Source organism: Mizuhopecten yessoensis, unplaced genomic scaffold (assembly GCF_002113885.1).
Source record: "Mizuhopecten yessoensis strain PY_sf001 unplaced genomic scaffold, ASM211388v2 scaffold10235, whole genome shotgun sequence".
Classification (NCBI taxonomy): domain Eukaryota; kingdom Metazoa; phylum Mollusca; class Bivalvia; order Pectinida; family Pectinidae; genus Mizuhopecten; species Mizuhopecten yessoensis.
In genome coordinates, this window is record NW_018408445.1 from 18,625 (window position 1) to 41,145 (window position 22,521).

Sequence of the window (22,521 nt, forward strand, 5' to 3'; positions counted from 1 at the left end):
ATATCTTTGATTTCCCATATTTACATTGATTTTACCAAGTTACTCACCAGTATAGTCACCACTGTTCAGTCACCATCAGCCCACCTTCGCGGTCCTCGTGCACAAGCCTCGTTTTGGTAAGTCGGCAATAATCTACTAGGATGTCGACATAAATAAGTCGTAAGTGGCAAGTCGTAAGTGGCAAGTCGATGTCACACCCGAGCATTAACACGATAAAAAGCCGAGTTACCCACTTACGAGATAATTATCTCGGTAAAATTATCTCGGCAAATGTGATCATATGTCGACATAATTTAACAGTTATGTCGACATCTTCTCAGATTATGTCGACATCTTCTCAGATTATGTCGACATCTTTCAATAATTATGTCGACATACGTAACTCGTAAGTCGCAAGTGGATGGCAGAAATATGCCACCATAGAAACGAAATCAAAAACACACTAAATTTTCCCTTTTTAAAAATATTCAAATATTCTATTCAACGAAAAGGGTGNATATAATGGCTAAAAATCTGTATCAAATTAAAGTTTTGAAATGCCACTGTTAAAGCTTAGATAGGACAACACTTGATTAGATTTCAAGGAATCAAGGAATCAAAAACATACAACTATTACCTGTGCTAGCTATTGGTAAATTTCAATCCAAATGAAACTGATGGTGAATGTATGTCAAGTTGTACATATAACTTGAAAGTTGTATTAACACAATAATATCGACTCTACAACACTGATATAACATCAATTGAGATGCATCTGCATCAAAGTTTGATGGTCATATAGCATATAACAATCCAAATCAACAATGAGTAAACATACATTTCACATATTACACATGTGTATTATACTGTCAAAGTCAGGTATTTCATATGTGTATGCTATAACAGGCAGGTATAACGCTTGTATTTACTATTACACACATATATACACTCACATACAGGTATTATATAGAGGTTACACAACTCGTGGTTGTTTAATATGGTATTTATTTCACTCGAGTTAGTTAATTTTCAAAAGTTACGAAAAGCCACGAGCTTTAACGAGTGTCTTTCTGTAACTTTTGAAAATTAACTAACGAGAGTGAACTAAATACCATACTCAACAACCACGAGTCGTGTGATCTGTTTCTACCACAATCTCAGTCGGAAACAGCTGGAGTATTCCCTGATTTGAATAACATACACACATTGTGTTGACAAGACTGGCGTAGTGATATGACCCATATGTAAAAAGTCACTCATTAATATTCAAAAATGACTTTTTTTTACAAATTTAATAATTTTTGAAATTAATGTTTTGGCAACAACTTCGTGAAAAAATAAAATAGATGAACGACTTCAAATATTGAGAGTATGAGATATTGCATTAACTAATATTAATTAACCACGGACTATATGCGCGTAAGCATATCGTACGAAGTCTGCCTCCCGCCATGTGATGAAGACGAACTAATCGCTGTCAATGTCCAAAACCATAGGCCTGGGACGTTTCTTCGTGAGGTTCTATGGTTGACGTTTATAGTGAGAGTTCTGCCATAGACAGGCCCTCCAAATATTGATAACTGGACATGGGGGGAACGAAAGATTTTCCGACACTGTTACAGATCTTGTTTGGGTTTCACAGAGACATATATATTACGTCTCTGGGTTTCACGACCTGGACACGCGACGGTATGGCGTCGAAACGATATCGAGCGTCAGTAGCAATTTTGCCTGAAACCAGCGATTAAATCTTTAAGCATCATCATCTTTTGGTATTGCCGGATGTTGACAGCAGACGACGTAAACAAAATAGCACGCAGACAATAAATAAATACATACATACTATCACCCAGTTATTAAACACATACATACTATCACACACAGTTATTATACACATATATACTATCACACATAGATACTATTACACACAGGTATTACACACATACTATCCCACCCAGTTATAATACACATGTATATAAACTATCACATACAGGTATAATACATGAATATACTTTCACACAAACATACTACATGTATCTCACACTGGTATTACATACATACGTACTAGCACAGACAAATTTAACACATATCTTTACTATCAGTATCACACATGTACACACTACCACAGACAGTAATTACACATATCTATACTATCACACACATATATCACACATGTATATACTATCACTGTTAGGAATTTCACATTCTAAATTATCACAGCTATCATAATACATGTACATATACACTGACTGTGTATACTTTCACAGACAGTTATTATACATGACAATTAGTATTACACACAGATAAAACGCATGCTCAAACTATCACAGACAGGTATGACACATGTACATACTATCACAGATAGGTATTACACATTTACACACTATCACAGAAAGGTATTACATATGTACCCACTATTACACACATGTATTACACATTTAAAATTAGTATCACAGACATGTATTACACATGTTAAATTAGTATCACAGATAGGTATTACACATTTACACACTATCACAGACAGGTATTACACATTTACACACCATCATAGGCAGGTATTACACATGTATACACTATCACAGACAGGTATTACGCATGTACATACTTTCACATACATGTATTACACATTTACACACTATCACAGATATGTATTACACATAAAATTAGTATCACAGATAGGTATTACAATGTACATACTATCACAGATAGGTATTACACATGTACACACTATCACAGTTAGGTATACCACAGGTACACACTATCACAAACAGGTGTTACACATGTACATATTATCACAGACAGGTATTATACATGCACATTAATATCACAGATATATATTACACATGTACATACTATCACAGACAGGTAGTACACATATGCATAATATCACAGTTAGGTATTTCATATGTACACACTATCACAGACAGGCATTACACATGCACATACTATCACATATAGGTATAATATATGTAAATACTATCACAGACAGGCATTACAAATGCACATACTATCACAGATAGTTATTACACATGTACACACTATCACAGTTAGGTATACCACAGGTACACACTATCACAGACACGTATTACACATAAAAATTAGTATCACAGATAGGTATCACACATGTACATACTATCACATATAGGTATTACACCTGTACACACTTTCACAGACAGGAATTACACATTTACACACTATAACAGGCAGGTATTACACATTTACACCCTATCACAGGCAGGTATTACACATTTACAAACTATCACTGGTAGGTATTACACATGTACAAACTATCACAGACAGGTATTAAACATTTACACACTAACACAGGCAGGTATTACACATTTACACCCTATCACAGGCAGGTATTACACATTTACAAACTATCACTGGTAGGTATTACACATGTACACACTTTCACAGACAGGAATTACACATTTACACACTATCACAGGCATGTATTACACATAAAAAATATAATCACAGATAGGTATTACAATGTACATACTATCACAGATAGGTATAACACAGGTACACACTATCACAGACAGGTATTAAACATGTACACACTACCACAGACAGGTATTACACATGTACACACTTTCACAGACAGGTATTACACATGTACATACTATCACAGACAGGCAGTACACATATGCATAATATCACAGTTAGGTATTTCATATGTACACATTATCACAGACAGGCATTACACATGCACATACTATCACAGACGGGCATTACACATGCACATACTATCACAGACGGGCATTACACATGCACATACTATCACATATAGGTATTACACCTGTACACACTTTCACAGACAGGTATTACACATGTACACACTATCACAGACAGATAATACACATTTACTAACTATCACAGACAGGTATTACGCATGTACATACCTTCACAGACATGTACTACACATTTACACAATCTCACAGACAGGTATAACATATGTACATACTATCACAGACGGGCATTACACATGCACATACTATCACATATAGGTATTACACATGTACACACTTTCACAGACAGGTATTACACATTTACACACTATCACAGGCATGTATTACACATAAAAATTAGTATCACATATATGTATTACACATGTACATACTATCACAGATAGTTATTACACATGTACACACTATCACAGATAGGTATAACACAGGTACACACTATCACAGACAGGTAGTATACATGGACATTAGTATCACATATATATATATTACACATGTACATGATAGCACAGTTAGGTATTTCATATGTACACACTATCACAGACAGGTATTACGTGTGTAAATACTTTCACAGACATGTATTACACATTTACGAACTATCACAGACATGTATTACACATGTGCCACTATCACAGACATGTATTACACATTTACACACTATCACAGATATGTATTACACATTTACACACTATCACAGGTAGGTATTACACATGTACACACTATCACAGACAGGTATTACACATGTACACACTATCACAGACAGGTATTACACATTTACACACTATCACAGGCAGATATTACACATGTACACACTATCACAGACAGGTATTACGCATGTACATACTTTCACAGACATGTATTACACATGAACAAACTATCACAGTCATGTATTACACATAAAAATTAGTATCACAGATAGATATTGCACATTTACTCACTATCACAGACAGGTATAACACATGTACACACTATCACAGACAGGTATAACACATGTACACACTATCACAGACATGTATTACACATGAAAATTAGTATCACAGATACGTATTTCACGTGTACATACTATCACAGACAGGTATTACACATGTACACACTATCACAGATAGGCATGTACACGTGTACATACTACCACAGACAGGTATTACACATGTACATACTATCACAGACAGGTACGTATTACACATGGACATTTGATCAGTATCACAGATAGGTATTACACATGGACATTAGTAGGTATTACTTATGTTTATACAATCACAGAAATGTTAACACATGTACAGTTCATGCTGACACACTATTAGACCTGCTCTCTTATTTCTTTACACACCTCATGCAACTTAATATGTTAGTCATAGCAGTATTACTTCCTTGGTCAAGAGATATAGGATATAAAATATATACTGTCAATGTAAAACAAGTCATTCAGAAGGTATGTATCACTACCTTTCATTTTTTAAATGCTATTGTTGCAAAATCCTTTCATCAATAATTCTATTAAAGCTATGATTTTTTGCTCTGCTTCTCAGCAGCAAGTTTGGGCTACACCTTTCATTATAAAATTTACCTAGTCTGAAGGTACAATGTGAGTTTATGCCTAGTGTCTTAACTTCAATATTTCTTTTAATGAGGATATTTCGCTACATACAAAGATGAGTGATACAGGCCCTCTCGGCCTCTTGTATATCATCTTAAACTTCCAGATCTAAGGATGCATACTTCAAAGTACATTTGGTTGAAATACAAGAGTGAGCTTGACTTGCTTTCAATGTGACAGGTTAAATAAGTAAACAAATTCAAATAACTTCTGAAGAAATGAAAGTCCTAAAACCATGATATTTGGCTTTTAACTTCCTGGGTTGGAGCCTTACTAAAGAGTAAATATGCGAATAAAAAAGACCTTGACCTACTTTCAAAGTAACAGAGGTCGAATATATAAAATGTTTCAGTCTTATTCTGAAGATATGACATGCCCAGAGTTATGATATTTGGCTTTTTAAGCTCCCTTGGATGAAAAACTTTAAACGACTCTTTTTGAAGAACCCATGCGCTTGATTTCAAGAGTATGATATTTCACAGGTTTTAAATTGAAATTCAAAAATTCAGATGAACTATTCAGGCCTATTGTTATTTATGTAAAAATTTGATATACAGAGTATATTATATATATATATAGAACACATATTCAAGTATGTATAGAGTAGTTGTCTGCAGAGTTTATTATGAGAGGTATATACTGTATGTATATACACTAAACAGCGTATATAATTAGGATTGGTATACACATTATATACACTTCAAGAGTAATACAGAGTAATATATTTACATTATTCTGACCTTGGACTCAATACGTAGAGTCTTATATCTGTAAACCTTTGGCATTGATTAGGTTGCCTTACATGTGTCAGCTGTAGAGAATGTCCTTTCAGCGGAAGAGCATTGGGCTGGAGAGCCAAAGGTCGCGGGTCTGAGCACCAGTGACAGCACTAACTTTATCACTATTCCTTGTCCTACTACATATATATCTTTTTAAGAGTCTGTGGTTCATTTTGCCATGAACTTTCCTGTTGGCATACATGTATGAGTAAGTAAGAACATTGAAACCCCCGAAAAAAATAAGAAAATTGGTGCAGAATTAATGCATACCTTCTTATAGCTTTTAGAATTATTTTTTTTTCAAAAGTTTCAGCTTGAAATATATGTGTTGATATTTTGTATTGTTCTAAAGTTGCAATCAATATATAACAGTTATTTATCTTACCTAACGATGCCACACAATGAAGTGGTATACCTGTCTGTGATAATAAATACCAGTGTAATATCTGTCTGTGATACTGAATACATGTAAAATACTGTCTCGTGATAGTAAATGCATGTGTAATACCTGTGTGTGATACTAAATACCAGTGTAATATCTGTCTAACAGTCCGTGATAGTAAAAACAAATGTAATACCTGTCTGTGATAATAAATACCAGTGAAATATCTGTCTGTGATACTTAATACAAGTGTAATACCTGTCTGTGATACTAAATAAAAGAGTTTTACCTGTCTGTGATAATAAATACAAGTGAAATATCTGTCTGTAATAATACATACAAGTGGTAATACTTATCTTTGATAATAAACAAGTAAAATGTTCTGCTTTCGTTTTCAAATAAATGCAATAAAATAAGAGAATACCCTCAATTACCAAATGCTTTCACTTCAACATATAAAATTATAACCACTTTTACCTGTTTGACTCCGCATTTTCTTCAATAAAAGCGTAATAAATGAACTGCAGCAGGAAATCGGAGCAAGTAATCATCCTTCATGTAAAGTACCATAACACCTTCGGCAACTCTTGTTTTTTCCATTCGGAACAAAAAATACGAAACTAAAAAAGCTGAATTAAAATTACAGAGGTGCAATGTGCCACACTCGAATGTTCTGTAACGGGAGGTTGTTCCTGACTCCCTTTCCGAAGGTAGCACGCCACTAATGCGATACGGTCGCTACATATTACCGTATATAACATACAGATATATAAGCTCTGGACGCGCACACACATATTATATATAAGGTTTTGAACGCGCACCCACACACCTTATTCATATTAATACAATACATACATATTTATCTTGACAAACGAATCAAATAGTATGATACTCATGATTATTTTTGGTACTTTAATGTTTTTTGATTTCGGTTATGTTGCAACCGTCGAAGTTTGTTAAATATGTTGTTTTTCTAAAATGTGGAAATCGAAGTACAGCATGCCCGTCACATAAATAATCATAACATATCTGTTCGTACCTGCGAAATTCCATGTGGTTGTCCTGTGAACGAGAGCTCGATTTGCTGTTTCTATCAATGTGCGACCCTTCTGTTCCTGAAGATGATGCAGATTGGGATCGATGTGTTCCGTGTTTATTGCTCCCTCTCTCCTCATCCGAATCTACGATAAGGATAATGAACCTATTTATTTTTCAGGGTTTGCAAGAAGCGAGAATATATACAACAAGATATCCTTACTTTCTTTCATGAAAACATCATTTGGGTACAGTAGAGTTCAGTACTTACCTTAAGTTTATTTGCATCAAAAGAAAGCATGCGGCGTCTGCAGGGTTTGTATCAGTCACTACTGAAGACCGCTATTGTATTTACTATAAGTAGACGTCACTTGCGCTACTCAATACAAATATATACAGATATACATTTGGGAGCAAACTTAACTTGGTGTCTAGTGCATTTTAAAGTGCATACGGCGTAAACATGGTAGTACACAAGACAAACATTGTAACGCACTCCAGTTTACTTCATTGTTATCTCAAGTGCACTACGATGTGAATTCCAGTGCACAACAGTGTTTACCTTAGTTTAAAAGACCGAGTAATTGATTTCAATAATCCCTAAAAATAAATGGGTTCTTTCATGATTCAGCAAATACAACAACAAGGAATAACTCTGACAGTGTGTTAAACCAAACCTGCAGCAATATTAACGAACTGATTGTGCATTGTACTTAACCACAGTGCTTCCTAGTGCACAAGCATGTGGACTTCAGTTAACAAGCGTGTGCACTAGAGTTTACATGTTTGTGTACTGGAGTTCACCAAATCACCAGAAAAGACCAAAGAGACACAAAAACACCAAAAAGACCCCAAAAGACCCCAAAAGGCACAATAATACAACAAAAAACAACATATAAATATATCATTATGTTAACTTTTAATGTAATCATACATGAAATGTAATGATATTTTCCCGTTATTTTTATAGTTATGTTGACGCTAGTATAGTGAACTATACGTATTGAGTTATTTCACCCGGGCAGCCTCTAGTCCATTCTAACGTTGTGTATTTCTTAGTTTGAACATGTAGACAATTTGCAATCCAAGAGAGAACTTTTGAACAAATATATGGTAGGATCCACAAAATGCAAGACATTGTCTTAATTCTTTGAGGTTTATTGTAATAGGCCACTGCTCCGGTCCCATCATCTTCACCGTTTAGCCATCTGTTGCGAGTATTTTACATATTTCATAAAGTTATAACAAAAATGTGTATATCTTTAGTATATAAACTTACCCACTTCTAATGGAACAGCTTTGCCTTTGACTTCTATTTCAATAGCTTTGGCAATACATTGGTAGAAGCCCTGGTCTGCTTTTTCAGCTTCCTTTATCACAAGCGCTGGTGAAGATGGACCTGCACCAAAGTATTTCTTATTGTTTATTATGATTCTCTCGTCTACTCGGTTTTTTTCCCCCTTTTTCCATACGACTCTTATCGGTTCAGGATCTACACTACATTCCAAGAAAGCTGCATCCTTTTCTTTCACTCTAAATACATCTTTATCCATTTGCACTACCATTTCCTCATCTGTTAAAGTAAAGAGTAAATCTGTGTAAATTACCAATGTCCGTTATAATCTAAAGTGGACCTGAATTTAAAATGTTTCATAAGTTGCATAAGTTAATATTTGGTATACATGTCTTTCAGCCTCGACTTCTTTGCATCCCTTTCCGATGGCAAACGGCTCGCTAAACCTGTTTTGGAAAATAATGTTTTCTTTTTAAACATTTCTTTTAAAAATTGAACACAGTGTTATGTATAAACAGTATATACTTGCTTCGTGTATTTACAATCAGCTAACAACGCTTTTTCTCTGATGTGATAAGACCAACCACAGAAGGACTCGTCCGTTTAACTGTGTTTATGAACGACATTATTTTAATGCTTAAAACCGACGGATTATGATAGATATAAGTTTGAAAACTATCTCACTTAGGTGTTAGTTAGATTGTATATGATCATCAGTATAATACTTGAAACCACCTACCTATAATGGTAAATCAAATACTAGTTTGTTTCAACATGATAACGCATTAGAGACCATGGGGAGGACTTAAGAACGGATTTGCCCATTTAGAAATGTATGTGCTCGCGCCAGGCGATGTAATGAACCGGAACGACATTTTATGATTATTGTTGATTTAATATACATAGCAGTAGGTAATAGAGGAAACAAATGTTGAGCATACAGTCTTCGTACGGGTTTGTTGAGAAAAACAAATAGCAAAAAGCTCGCAAAAGATTAAAACGAGTGGTCACCTACACATGTGGTTGCCCTCTCGATTTTACCAACGTGCTAGTAGTGAGTAATTTGTTTCTTTCAGGATAAACCCTGAAACACTGAATGATTTTCTGTTATTATATCAAATACAATAATTTCATATATCATGAAAGATAAAAAAAAAATATCCTTAGAAGCAAATAACAAAAAAAGTACATTTCTGAATTTAAGATATTTTTCAAACCATTAAATTAACTTCCATTAAAACAAAAGCTCTAAAAATGAATCAGGACTTGTCACCTACACCAATATTAGCATTACACGTTTAAACAAAATTGTAAGGCGGAACAAAAGACTAACCTATTTAAAATCTTTTTGATGCATTACTGTATCTAAATGTATGAAAATATGAAAATGTAAGGAGAAACATTATATTTGTACTCATTGAAGTTGATAACTATTTTTGGAATGTGGTTAAAGGAGAAAATATATTGTACTTATGTTCTTGAAACTTTGTAAATATATATTGTACAATGTCAAGCTTATGCTGAAGGAATACATATCCTTCATGACCCGTTAACTATTGTTTTTCATTGGAACTGTGAAATCTGAAATAGACCTGAATTAAATACGTTTTTGAAAATGGAAGCCATAACGATTGATTATATTTTTCTTATTTCATTGATTAAAAGACACAAGTGAACATCGAGGAAAAAGCATGTGTTTTCCACTTTAAGAACTTTCTAGTAAAATTGAGAATTAGTCAAACATATCATGATAGTCACCTGCCTGACCACGTGGATTTGTCTGCATGTACTTTGTAATTCTTAAAAGCTTAAAAACTTGTTCCATATTGTTGTAGAATAATTGTTAGAAAACAAGAGGTCAAAAGAGCCCTAATGGTCAACTGAGTTAAGGACAGTTCAGTGTTACAACACTCTAGCAATTTGATGTAAACATCTTCAAAAGCCTTAGTAAAATAAAAGAACTTCCGATTATATTAATACATCAGTTGCAGAGATTTTGATGCAAAGAATAATAGTTGACATGGAAACAGGACATAAAGGGTGTACATTGAAGAAGAAGAAGAATGGAAAGAAAATGCCTTGCACCAGGTAAATTCCTGGTAGCATGGTTGTTTTCAATCATGCCAATAGGTATATACATTATTATGGGGTGGGGATGTCAACCATCTTCAGACGTATTACCAAACACCCATGTGACAATTCGTTACAAAATCGTTTTATAATATATGTATTATAAACCAAAATATTTGATACCGTTGATTTTTTAAAATGTTAAAATTGCTAATTATTTTCCTAACCCATAAGAGATGTCTCCCTTATATCACAAGTGACATTACAGACAATGACAAACTTGGATATCTGTTTGCGGCCCTTTTATGGCCCTAGATCATCAGTTCATCAGCAGATGCTCTTTTTATAAAATACTGTTGCAAATTCACCAGTTGTTGTCAGAGAAGCCTTTACAAGGCTTTTGCACGCCTTGACCTCTAACAAGTGTATCTTGCTGTTTCTGAGAAGAAATCGATAGTATATTCTTTTACGATCGACGCACGAAGCACGACGACGGACGAAAGGTGAGACTGAGTGACCCAGGTATATCAAGTGGAAACATTTGTCTCGGGGATAACGATTTTTTTTTTACAAAAGCTAAGAGAGAGAGAGAGTTAATACAAACCTGTGAGAACGATATTTAGGCAAGAATAAAACCACAGTAAAAACACCATCATCATACAGCTGGTTTAGTTTTGAATATCTAAATTATTTTGCTTATGAGACATGAATTATAGTTTATCAGAAAACAATTTAGTTAAAAGAAAACGCTGACAGATGCCAAACTTACGGATCCAGCACCACTATGGGCCGGATACATAAGTGTATATTTGGTACACATACCTTTCATCCTCCGTTTCGGTGCATCCCTCTCCGGTGGCAAAGGACTAGCTAAACCTGCTTTGGAAAATAATGTGGTTTTTTTTAACATTTCTTTTAAAAATTGGACACGGTGTTATGTATAAACTTGTTTCATGTCTTAACAGTTAGCAAACAAAGCTATACCTCTCAGGTGGTCAGACCAAGAGTTATACTGTTTCCTGAAGCAGCAAGACTTGTCCGTTTAATTGTTTTTATGAATGACATTATGCATAACGCTTAAAAATGACGGATTATGATAAAAATAAGATTGAAAACAATCTCATTTAGGTGTTAATTAGATTGTATATGATCATCAGTATACTAACTGAAACCACCTACATCTTGTACCTATAATGGTAAATCAAATACAAGTTTGTTTCAGCATGGTAATACATAGGAGACCATGAGAAGGACTTTAGAACGGATTTTGTATCTGCTAGCGCCAGGCGAGGTATTGAACCGGAACGGCAGTTTAACATTATCATTGGTGAAATATACATACATGTAGCAGTAGTATATAAAGGAAAAAAATGTTGATCATAAAGTGGTCTTCAGGGTTTGTTGAGAAAAACAAATTACAGAACGCTCGCACGTGATTAAAACGAGTGGTCACCTACACCTGCGGTTGCCCTCTCGATTTTATAAAGTGCTCATGGTGAGTAATGTGTTTCTTTCAGGATAAACCCTGAAACACTGAATCATTATCTGTTATTACAACATATATTTGTGAGAAGCAAATAAGGAAAAAGTACATTTCTGGATTTAAAATACTTTTTTTTTGTTTTAAATCATTAAACAAACTTCCATTTTCAAAAGAAATCTCCAAAAATTATAATGTTCACCACAATTAGCATTACACGTTTAAACAAAACTGTGAGGCGAAACAAAAACCTCTGACAAACTTAAAATCTTTTTTGAAGCATTATTGTACTATATGTGTACTGATTGAAGTTAAGAACTATGTCTGGAATGTGGTCAAAGAAAAAAACACCACTGTAATTATGTTACAAATAAAACTTTGTGAATACATATTGTACAATGACCAACTTATGCTAAAGGATCATGTATCCTTTAAACTATTGATTTTCATAGACTGTCTTCCTTTATATAGTTTTCAAACCAAGAAAATGAAAATTGAAATTACTCCGTTTTGCCAATAACCGATTCATCTTACACTATCAAAACCAATGATATTTCTATTGTTCATTACTTACTGGCAGATTCCTAATTGTTTGACGGGCGTATACAAACACACATACAGAAATGAAAACCAGCATATGACAGGTCTGTTTTGGAACTACTATGGAATGTCATTGATCGCTTCTCAATTTTCAATTTAAAACTCATCCTACAACCTATTGGTATATTTCCCTGTACATGTTAGTATTGTGTTACCATTTCTAAACTCGTTATAATGGGAATGAAATATAAAACATAATTACCTGACAAACTCTCCTGTATTTCTTTTTCAGCATCGTTAATCATACAAAGAAGTTGCTCTTGTCCTCCAGTCGTACTTTGTACAAGTTCTTTTAGATTCCCGAGCTTATTCCAGCCAATATGTCCGTTTCCTTCCAAATTCTCACATATATCCAGAAACGGAAGACTTTTATATTCCCCTGGACCAGATAGATGGGCTGAAGCCATGGTTCTGAAGCTCTCGAGATATTTGGTGTCGGTGTAATATGCAGTGTTCATTTTGGTCTTGAGGCGGACGTATATACCTTTTTGTGGAGACGATGTCATTGCTAAAACAATTATGTCCTATCTGCAATCTGGAATCAGAATAAGAAGAAAGAGCAGAATCATAATTTGAGAAAACGTGACCAGAACCATTGAAGACCCTTTCATAGCAAAAGGAGGGGTGCCAATTTTGACCTTCTGGTGGCTATCACTGATAAGTTTTATTTTTTGTATATACATACCTTGGGGTTATGCCATCATGATATGACATGAAATTAAGGTCAGCTTGGGACCATTCCAAGATATGAGGGGGTTAAGTGGGGGACTAAAATTTAACAATTGAATTACATGATGAAGAAAGTATTCATAACTGTCCCAGCGTTCTCCTGTTACTGTTTTGTTTTCCAGAAAATTATCCTTCGGGACTCCAAACTACTTTATTTTATTTCATTCTCACTACAAAGTGAAAGTGAGTGAAACGATATGATATTTCTATATTTACCTTTTTGAAAAAAATGCAACATCAAGGCTTATTATCATTTGACTTGATTGTCAGTATAGTGTAAGCAACTGGACATTCTTAAATGCATCTGTGATTACCGGTTAATTACTGCTGGCGTCCTATGTTAATTATTTATTACATGCAGATGCAAACAGAAACTTCCGTGATAGTTTTGGATTAAGTTTAAATGTAAAACATGGGTACTTGATTCCAAATAGTCTAACGCTGTCCTGACATTACAATAGCCACGTAAGTGTATGTTCATTGATTCGACAGCACACGAAGTAAGTTTAAACTTACATGTTTACATGGTATGTGTGTATGTCTAACTCAGATATGTCAATGCATTTTTCATTTTCACTCTCATTGTACATGTGTTGTTTCATTGTTTATAACAAATATATGTAAACATAGTTAGTGTTTTATTGTTTACCATACCCTAGTCATAATTTTTTTTTTTTTTGTTAATTCTAGTTTAGCATTGGTTACATGGGTACAGGATATATATTGTGTGTTATGGCTTTGTTTATCACATTTTTGTTTTTGACAATATACATTTTGCCCATATATGGCAAGTGTTGTTTGTGTTGGTATATCAGTGCCCGGGCTTATAAAAAGTTTTTACACCAACAAGGGCGGAAAACATTTATCAGCCCGGGTCGATAACCAGTTATCAGCCCGGGCTGATATCACTTCATCCGGGTTCTTCACTCCAGATTTTAGTTTGACGTTTAGATGCTTCGGTTTACGGCGCAGACGATAGCAACAACAACAACAACAACAATATGTTGTTTCAAAATGTGTGATAAAAAGGTTATGATATTACTATTTTGATATCACACCCTTTATCAGCTCTTGAACTAATATCAAGCTGATAAAGAGTGTGATATCAAAAAAGTCATATACTAACCTCTCATTAATACACTCCTGTGTATACTATTGTTATCTTTTACATTTTACTAAAATAATAAGGGGTTTATGTTTTGCTACTACACCTCTTGCTACTTAATGTGTTGTTGTTTTTAAATTTACATTTATACACACTGCAGTCAACCTTATTACTGCAAATCCTAGTAGTCTGCATATGCTGCGTTATTGTTAGTATAGCCCCTTACAACGCTACTTATGTGTATGTCCCTGTTTGCTGCAACTGTGACGATCCATGTTTGTAATAAACAAAAGCATGTCATATGTGATTGTAAGGCAGGAAGCACAACTTATTATATCCATCAAGTATAAGAGGCAAAGTAAATCATTAACCATAATAGTATCAAGTTAAAATATGTATGAAGTATGGTCCCTGCAGGTAATAGGTAAAAATTGTTCCTGCTGCCCCCATTGCATGATTGTAAGAGGGGACTACATTTGGGATCTTATCTTTTCTCTTCTTTCGTAACAACTTTCTTCTTCCCAATGTCTCCCTTGCCAATGCCTCACTTTTGGTCTTTAGTTGAGCGTTCGCCCCTGTGAGGAAGGCTTTGGGTTATGTCCCCTGGCCAAGACAGAGTCTGTACAAATGGTAGTTTCTATTCCTGCTTAATGCTCAGCAATGTAGGTGTGGGACGACTGGCTCGCCAGTTGTCAGTATAATGTGACCGGGTGGATTGTCCTGTTGGTAGGCTTCGGCAGTATGTTTCAGTGTGGTAGCATTATAAAGTCGGCATCAGTTCCGCGCTACCACAAGGAGACAAACACGAACATATCGTAGCCTCCCAAAACAAACACGCATACACTACACGCATGCATCTTGCACACAGAGGAGGCTGTCCTTTAATGACCATAGCTGCTGATAGGAGGTTAACTATACTAAACCAAACCAAACGTATGAAGTATATACGACTATGATTAAACAATTCCTTGAATACACGAAGAATTGAAATTTCAATAAATAATAATACAACTAAAACGAAGTTTCCATATACCATTGATTGATTAATACACGGTGTTTGACGGTATAGGTTACAGGGGAAATATCACAGTCAGACATTCACAATATTGCTGTCAAATACTACTGATAACAGAACTGTTATAATCATATATATATATATTAACAAAACAAACAGTATCGCAAGCTGATGACTACATACATGTACCTTACCTAAGATACCAGGTTTGTATACCCCTCAAAAGCTGAACAACACTCGTGACGACGCGATCTTAGTGTCACTTGTTAGGACTCTGTTTACTTGTGTACATAACTGACTGGCTTATTCTGGTTTACACTGTAAGGTATCCCAATAGCATCCGGGTAGGATAGGCTTGAATAAACATATACCGTCACATGCGAATGCACTGTTGTATAGACTTGCACATGTATATAGTACTGTGTATGCAGAATGATATACAGATACATTGCACCGAATTATTGACTCGTTTTTTTTTAACTTCCGCGTTATTTTTCATCATCGGTGTCCCTTTCATGTTTAAGCTTTAACACCAAACAGCCAAACTGTTCCTCTGATGAACCTCTATAGAGGTGAAAAGGTTAGGGAGGTACTAAGAAACTCTTGTCATTTGTATTTTATACTGAACTATATATTGAACAATATCTTATATGAAACTTTGCGTTCACCATGGAAGCATATTTACCAGTTCTACAAAAGATGAGATTTTAGTTTCTTTGCAATTTATTTTCCTTACAGGTACTATTATCAAGTCCCATGTTGGAAATCCTAAATGGGAATCTGTTACACATGTTTGTTATTTGACAATATAGGGAATTATATTGTACTGATAAAAATAGCATAACTATATGCAATATCATAAAAATGTGTACTTATTACATAAGTGGAAGTGATATCAAGGAAGGGTTAATTCTCATTACGCATATATACTTGAAATATAACTTTCATTTAAGCATGAACATTTTATTAAAGCATGGATAATTGAATAATTACCGTTAACGTTTGGTTTTGAGGATAACTGCTTTGATAATTTAAAGTATGAGAGTATACCATATAATACTTCTGACATAATTTTAAAGTGGAGACGCAGGGAGAAATTGACTATATGTACTAACTACTGAAACCAGACAATTATAATGATATTAAGACAAGTTTGCTCCCAACTGTATATGTAATATCTTATGTCTAAGATAAATGTAATTTATGACAGATATATTTCAGATGGACGATGATTTTTGTATCAATGTATCAACCATTTATTTAGATAATAAAGAAGTAGTTTGGGATCAAATCATTCTTGTAGATGGGGCATATTGATATGCTATACGTTATGTGATCATGTCTTGTACATAGAGTTAGAAAGTTGGTAAAAATACTATGAGAAACTATGTAGTTGATGTGGAGAATATTACAAGAGTCTGTTCTATATGTGTAGTTGCTTTTTCTGGATTTTTTTGTTTAAGTGAACTTGTACAAATGAAGATGTCAGAACAGTTTTGGAGATCGCGGAGTTCTAATCTGTTTCTTCCGCAGCGGCCCATGGCATTGGATTAGCAACTGTCCAGGGAAGGTCAAGACCGTGCCCCCAAGTAGCCAGACAGCTGCAGGACAAAAACTCTTAAGCATCAAGTCAATTGATATCAAAGTGTTACTTTCTACACAAACAATGTACGTATCAAACGTATTAAATGTTTCAAGACCGACTTGTTCCTTTGCCAAGCTATGACTGAGTGAGTGATTTGTGTTTTTTTACCTTTACAACGACGTGACGAAATTGTATATTATTCATGTCATTCGACCCGAGGCGTTTCGCCTATCGATAGGGAGCGTATACACACTGCACCAGATAGGTTACATGTAGGGTGTATATCTAGCCACGTCCCCTGTTATGTCAGTATCGGGTCATACAGATGACTCAGTAGGTGTCCTCCATCGTCTCTGTTCATGTTCTGTGTTTTCCTGATTTTGATGTTTTTTTTTATTTTGTCTCGTTTTCGTGTGTTGTTCCCGTTTTCACTGTCTTGGCATCGTCCCAAACGACGATGTGATATTTGGTGTTAGCGTGATATGTTAATGCCGATTTATTGTACTGGGTGACGGATGTTTTGCGTGTGGATCTGGTGAATGTGATGTTGCTCATTTTCTCTACGTCCTTTTGACGTTCCTTCAGACGTGTACCAAATTTCCTCCCAGTTTCATCTATATATGACTGCTGACAATTTTTTTCATGGAATTTGATATATAACCCCTGTTTTGTCTAAAATGTCAGACCTGTCTTTGGGGTGCACCCGTAACCGTCTGAGGGCTGTCAGTGGTCTCATCGGGGTGCTGAAATGGTGTTTCCTCATCACCCGTGCAAACGCCTCTGATGCACCCTTCACGTAGGGTATAGTGACACAGCCTTTGCTTTTGGTTTGACTCTCATAACTTTTCTTCTGTATCGGTTTTCTATTTTCTGTCTTTCTTGTACAGCGCTTTTTACCTTGTTGATTGACCATTCGGGGTAGCCACAACGGTTGAGTGCTTCTTTTATGTGCTGTTCTTCCCTGTGTCGATCGTTATGCTCTATGACGATGTTGTTGCATCTGTCGATGATTAAACGTACGACTCCAAGCTTTTGGTGAAATGAATGGTGGGAATTGAAAGCCAGATATCGATCAGTGTGTGCTGGTTTGCGGTACACTAACAGTCTAGTGGTGCCGTTTTCTTTACAGACGATGAGCGTGTCCAATAATGATATAGTTTCGTCCTTTTCCTCCTCTTTGGTAAATTTAATCGAATTTGTATTGTCCACTTGCTTCAGGTGATCTGTAAGGCCCTGCACTACTCCCTTTTTTATTATTACTAGGATGTCATCTACATATAGATGTCAACGTTTGGGGCAGCATTCCAATCGTTGGCGATCTAATGGCGGTCTGCTCTAGGTGTTCCATGAACAGATACGCGACTTTAGGTGACATAGGACTTCCCATAGCAGTACCGTTTTTCTGTTGGTACACCTGACCTCTGAACACAAAGTATGTCGTGTCCATGACAAATGATAGTAGTTATACAAGGTTGTTTACTGATAAGTGTGTTCTCTTCTGGAGTGAATTGTCTGCTTTTAACCTCTCTGATGATATTGAAGGCCTCCTGTACTGGTGTGCTGGTGAACAGTGAAACCACCTCGTGGGAGTTGAAACTGTCCTGTTCTTCAATAATTACATTTTCCAAGTCAGATGCTAAATGTTTGGAATTTTTGACATGGTGGTATGTTATACCTACCAATGGCGACAGTATACCTGCTAGGGATCGTGGCAGATAGTAACCAATCGACCAAATGTAGTCCACTATAGGACGCATCGGGTAGCCCGGTTTATGAATTGTGGGTGTACAATACAATCTAGGGTATTTTCTGATGTCGGGTATATGAACTTGTATTGCTGATCTGTGATGCGTGAATCTTCTCTTATTTTGGCCAGAAGTTCTATCATCTTATTTTTTGATTTTCGGATAGGGTCTTTCTGGAGAACTTCATATGTATTGGTGTCACTGAGTAAGGCCTTAACTTTCTCTTCGTGTTCCTCTTTGTCTAATCCCACTGTAGCCCTGCCCTTTTCTGCTGGTAATATCACAATTGAACTTTCTTTCCAAAGTTCTCTGAGAGTTAACAAGCAGGAGCAAAATTGTACAAAATTGGTTAACCTCGGTCATACACGCTTGAGCGATATTTGTGTTTAGGCTTAAATAAATTAGGTCTAAATAAATCTGAGTTTTGTTTACATAACGAAGTGGATGAGCAACCAGAACAGCGAACAGTAACGTTTCGGATCGAGACTATGAGCGAAAAAATATCACGCCATCCTTGCAATAGATAAGGACGACAAGACCAAGACACAGATTGAAGACGAATTCAACGTCCCCCGAAACACCCTTTCCATGGAACTGAAATCCAGCGAAATAATCAAGAGGATGTTCTTCGACAGTGACCTTAGCCCAAGCCGGAATGACAGCGGACGCCATACAGTCCAGAGACGAAGACTACCGTTATTCGATGGTTTAGGAGTGCCAGAAATCAGAACATCCCCGTCCCTGGGCCTATGAAACAGGCCAAGGCTAAATTACGCTGCCAGACTAGGCAACGGCTTCAAACTTTCCAACGGCTGGCTTGACAGATTTAAAGAGACACACCATTTCCTTCCGACGTGTTTGCGGCGAGGACGATTACGTTGCCACCAATGTATCTATAGCTCATGTTTTGTTCAGATGTCAGCAAATGGGGGATACATTGTGCATACAGCTTCTTTAATTTCAGCACTTGGTCAGAATGTGATATGTATTTCCTCCTGAAATGCCAACTATAAAAGCTATCACCGAAACAGTATAATGACCATCAGCATATCTCATTGCTTTCACAGCTGCGATATTTTTTCTCTAATGCAGCAACAATTGCTCTGCCTGACCGTGTGTCCTCTTTGATGTCAACTTTACCATTCTCGAATATGTTATTCCACTATTGAAAAAACGTTTCAATGTGACGGTAGAGGTACCCTTTTTGCTGCACAATTCTGCATCTGTTTTGGCGGTATATGTAAAGCAAACCGTGCTTTGATATAAGAGCATATTTCAAATTTAGTCACACCAACCGTTTTAGCATTGAAACTTAGCCACTAGTCTCAAGTGCAGTCAATAATAAATAATTTGTTCAATTCTTGTCAGATAATGCAATAGTCGTGCACAGGCATGTTTTTTTAATGCGTTAGCAGTGTTCAAAGGCGCTGAACTATTTTATTGCCCGTTCGCACGGGAGCTGTATTGTGACAGAGTTCATATAATGACCCTCGTTTGTCTGAAAGAAGATACGGATACACGGTCCTTTTTGGAGATGTTCGATATTATATAAACTCTGTTGATTCAGTAGATATCCCGTCTGTTGTCCATGCAGTCAGATACTGAGCTAAAGAACAACATTCTTCATAAAAGTTACCTCTATGCAGTAAGTCACTATTTGCAACTAAAGCTAATGTTTTTCATCTAGAAAGGCGATTTAAAGAAGGCTGATCGCTCAAAATGAGAGACTGAATCAACAGAGAAACATTGATATATTGAGAACTCCCAAGACTGTTAGATGAACGGACGACAGTAAATCACGGCGATCCAGATTTGGAGATGTTGAAGGGAAACTATCACTAGGAAAATAAAAGGTCGCATGTGCCGTTTTTATTCAAAATTCCCGTCAGATGATAGTGAGATTGATGACAAGGCGCCCATCATTTGAGACCGAGTTCAACTTTGGACAATGCAGCCATAGACGATGGCCCCACGCCATGGAGGGATTATTACTCCCATTTTGAGCCATGTGCGACGATCAATAGGTGGTCAAATACAGATAAATATATTGAACATCCATGTGCTATTCAGATAACTTGAATCCATCAAGGGCATACCAAATAAAGAAGTTTCCCGTCTGGAAAATAACAACATTCACTAGTTTAGACCGATTTGGACGTCCACCTGTTTACCCATTAGCATCACTGATGGGTCTCAGGAGGACAACACCAATGTTTGATGCAGTGTAATACATTTTTTGACAAACTGTGTATATCACTTAATTTTACTGCGTGTGTTACGTTCGCCATTCACAATAACGTTTCAGGGGAACTAACTCTCATACCCCATTTGACCAGCACATTTACATGTGTGCTTAACATATGTGTTTCTGTTTATAAACAGTAACGATGTTGCATTCCTATGTTCCGTAATAAAGGCATGCTCTCATACAATTATACGGTTTACCTTGATTTCGTACTCTAAAGAATCGCCCGAGTAGAACTAGACCACGTTATATAAAAGGTCTGTGTCACACAATGTGTAGATTCAACAATAAAATGCCTCTTAAGATGACTACTAGATGAAATCTGATATATGGGTATTTGTCCCGAAAAATTTCCCAATGAAGGTTTTTTGTCGGGTTAGAGTATTGTCAACACCTGTCGTCATTCATTTAAATACAATGAAATTTGTTTTAAACGCTAGAGTTATTTATTCATTCAGTTAAAATGATCTGTAAGCTACTTGTACTGATAAAGATGTTATTGAGCCACATCGGTTATTTAACAATCAGCAACTATCTCTTATAATTAATTGTGCAATCTAACAATGCTTACCTAATACTCAAAACTCAGTATCATGATGTTTTCCCCACCATAAATCGTTTCAAAATTCATTTTTAAAACATGTCATGGCACTTAAGAAGTACGGTACAATCGGTTATCAATAGCGGTATGAAAAATGTTGTGAGTAATTAATAAAAATATGAAATAACATCATAATATACACTATCTAGAACATGCACCTCTCCTTCGCTTACGTACATTTGGAAGCGAACAAAACTTATATTGCAAGGGAGTTAACAAGAAAAGTGAACGCAAGTGCACTAGCTTCTGCACTGGAGTTTACATCCTTGTGCAATATAGTTCACCAGCTTGTGCACAAGGGTAAACTACAGTTCACAAGGTAATTTTCATTATAATATAACGTCTAGTTTTTATCAGTTCATACATAATGTGATTGTCCCCCCTCCTGTCTGCTAAAAAAAAGTAATATAGATATTTAAAGATTATTTTTAGATGTTAACTATTTTTTATACTTAAAATGATCTAAGCGTTATCCTTTAATGAAGTAGGATGTGTTGCTTGTAATATATAAAACGTAAAGTAGGACAATCTATT

General features: G+C 35.7%; 1 protein-coding gene across 1 annotated transcript in view; it reads right to left on the minus strand.

The window, feature by feature from the left end:
- LOC110459844 overlaps positions 1 to 22,521 on the minus strand; it is a gene marked incomplete at its 3' end in the record, with an annotated part of 36,729 nt that overhangs the window by 5,936 nt on the left and 8,272 nt on the right. Inside the window, exons 2-6 of the mRNA XM_021512302.1 lie at positions 13,165 to 13,497; positions 11,705 to 11,761; positions 9,207 to 9,258; positions 8,798 to 9,093; positions 7,523 to 7,664 (exon numbers count right to left, since the gene is read on the minus strand). Of these exons, the coding sequence (XP_021367977.1) occupies positions 7,523 to 7,664; positions 8,798 to 9,093; positions 9,207 to 9,258; positions 11,705 to 11,761; positions 13,165 to 13,468 (851 nt within the window). The remainder of the gene's footprint in view (positions 1 to 7,522; positions 7,665 to 8,797; positions 9,094 to 9,206; positions 9,259 to 11,704; positions 11,762 to 13,164; positions 13,498 to 22,521) is intronic.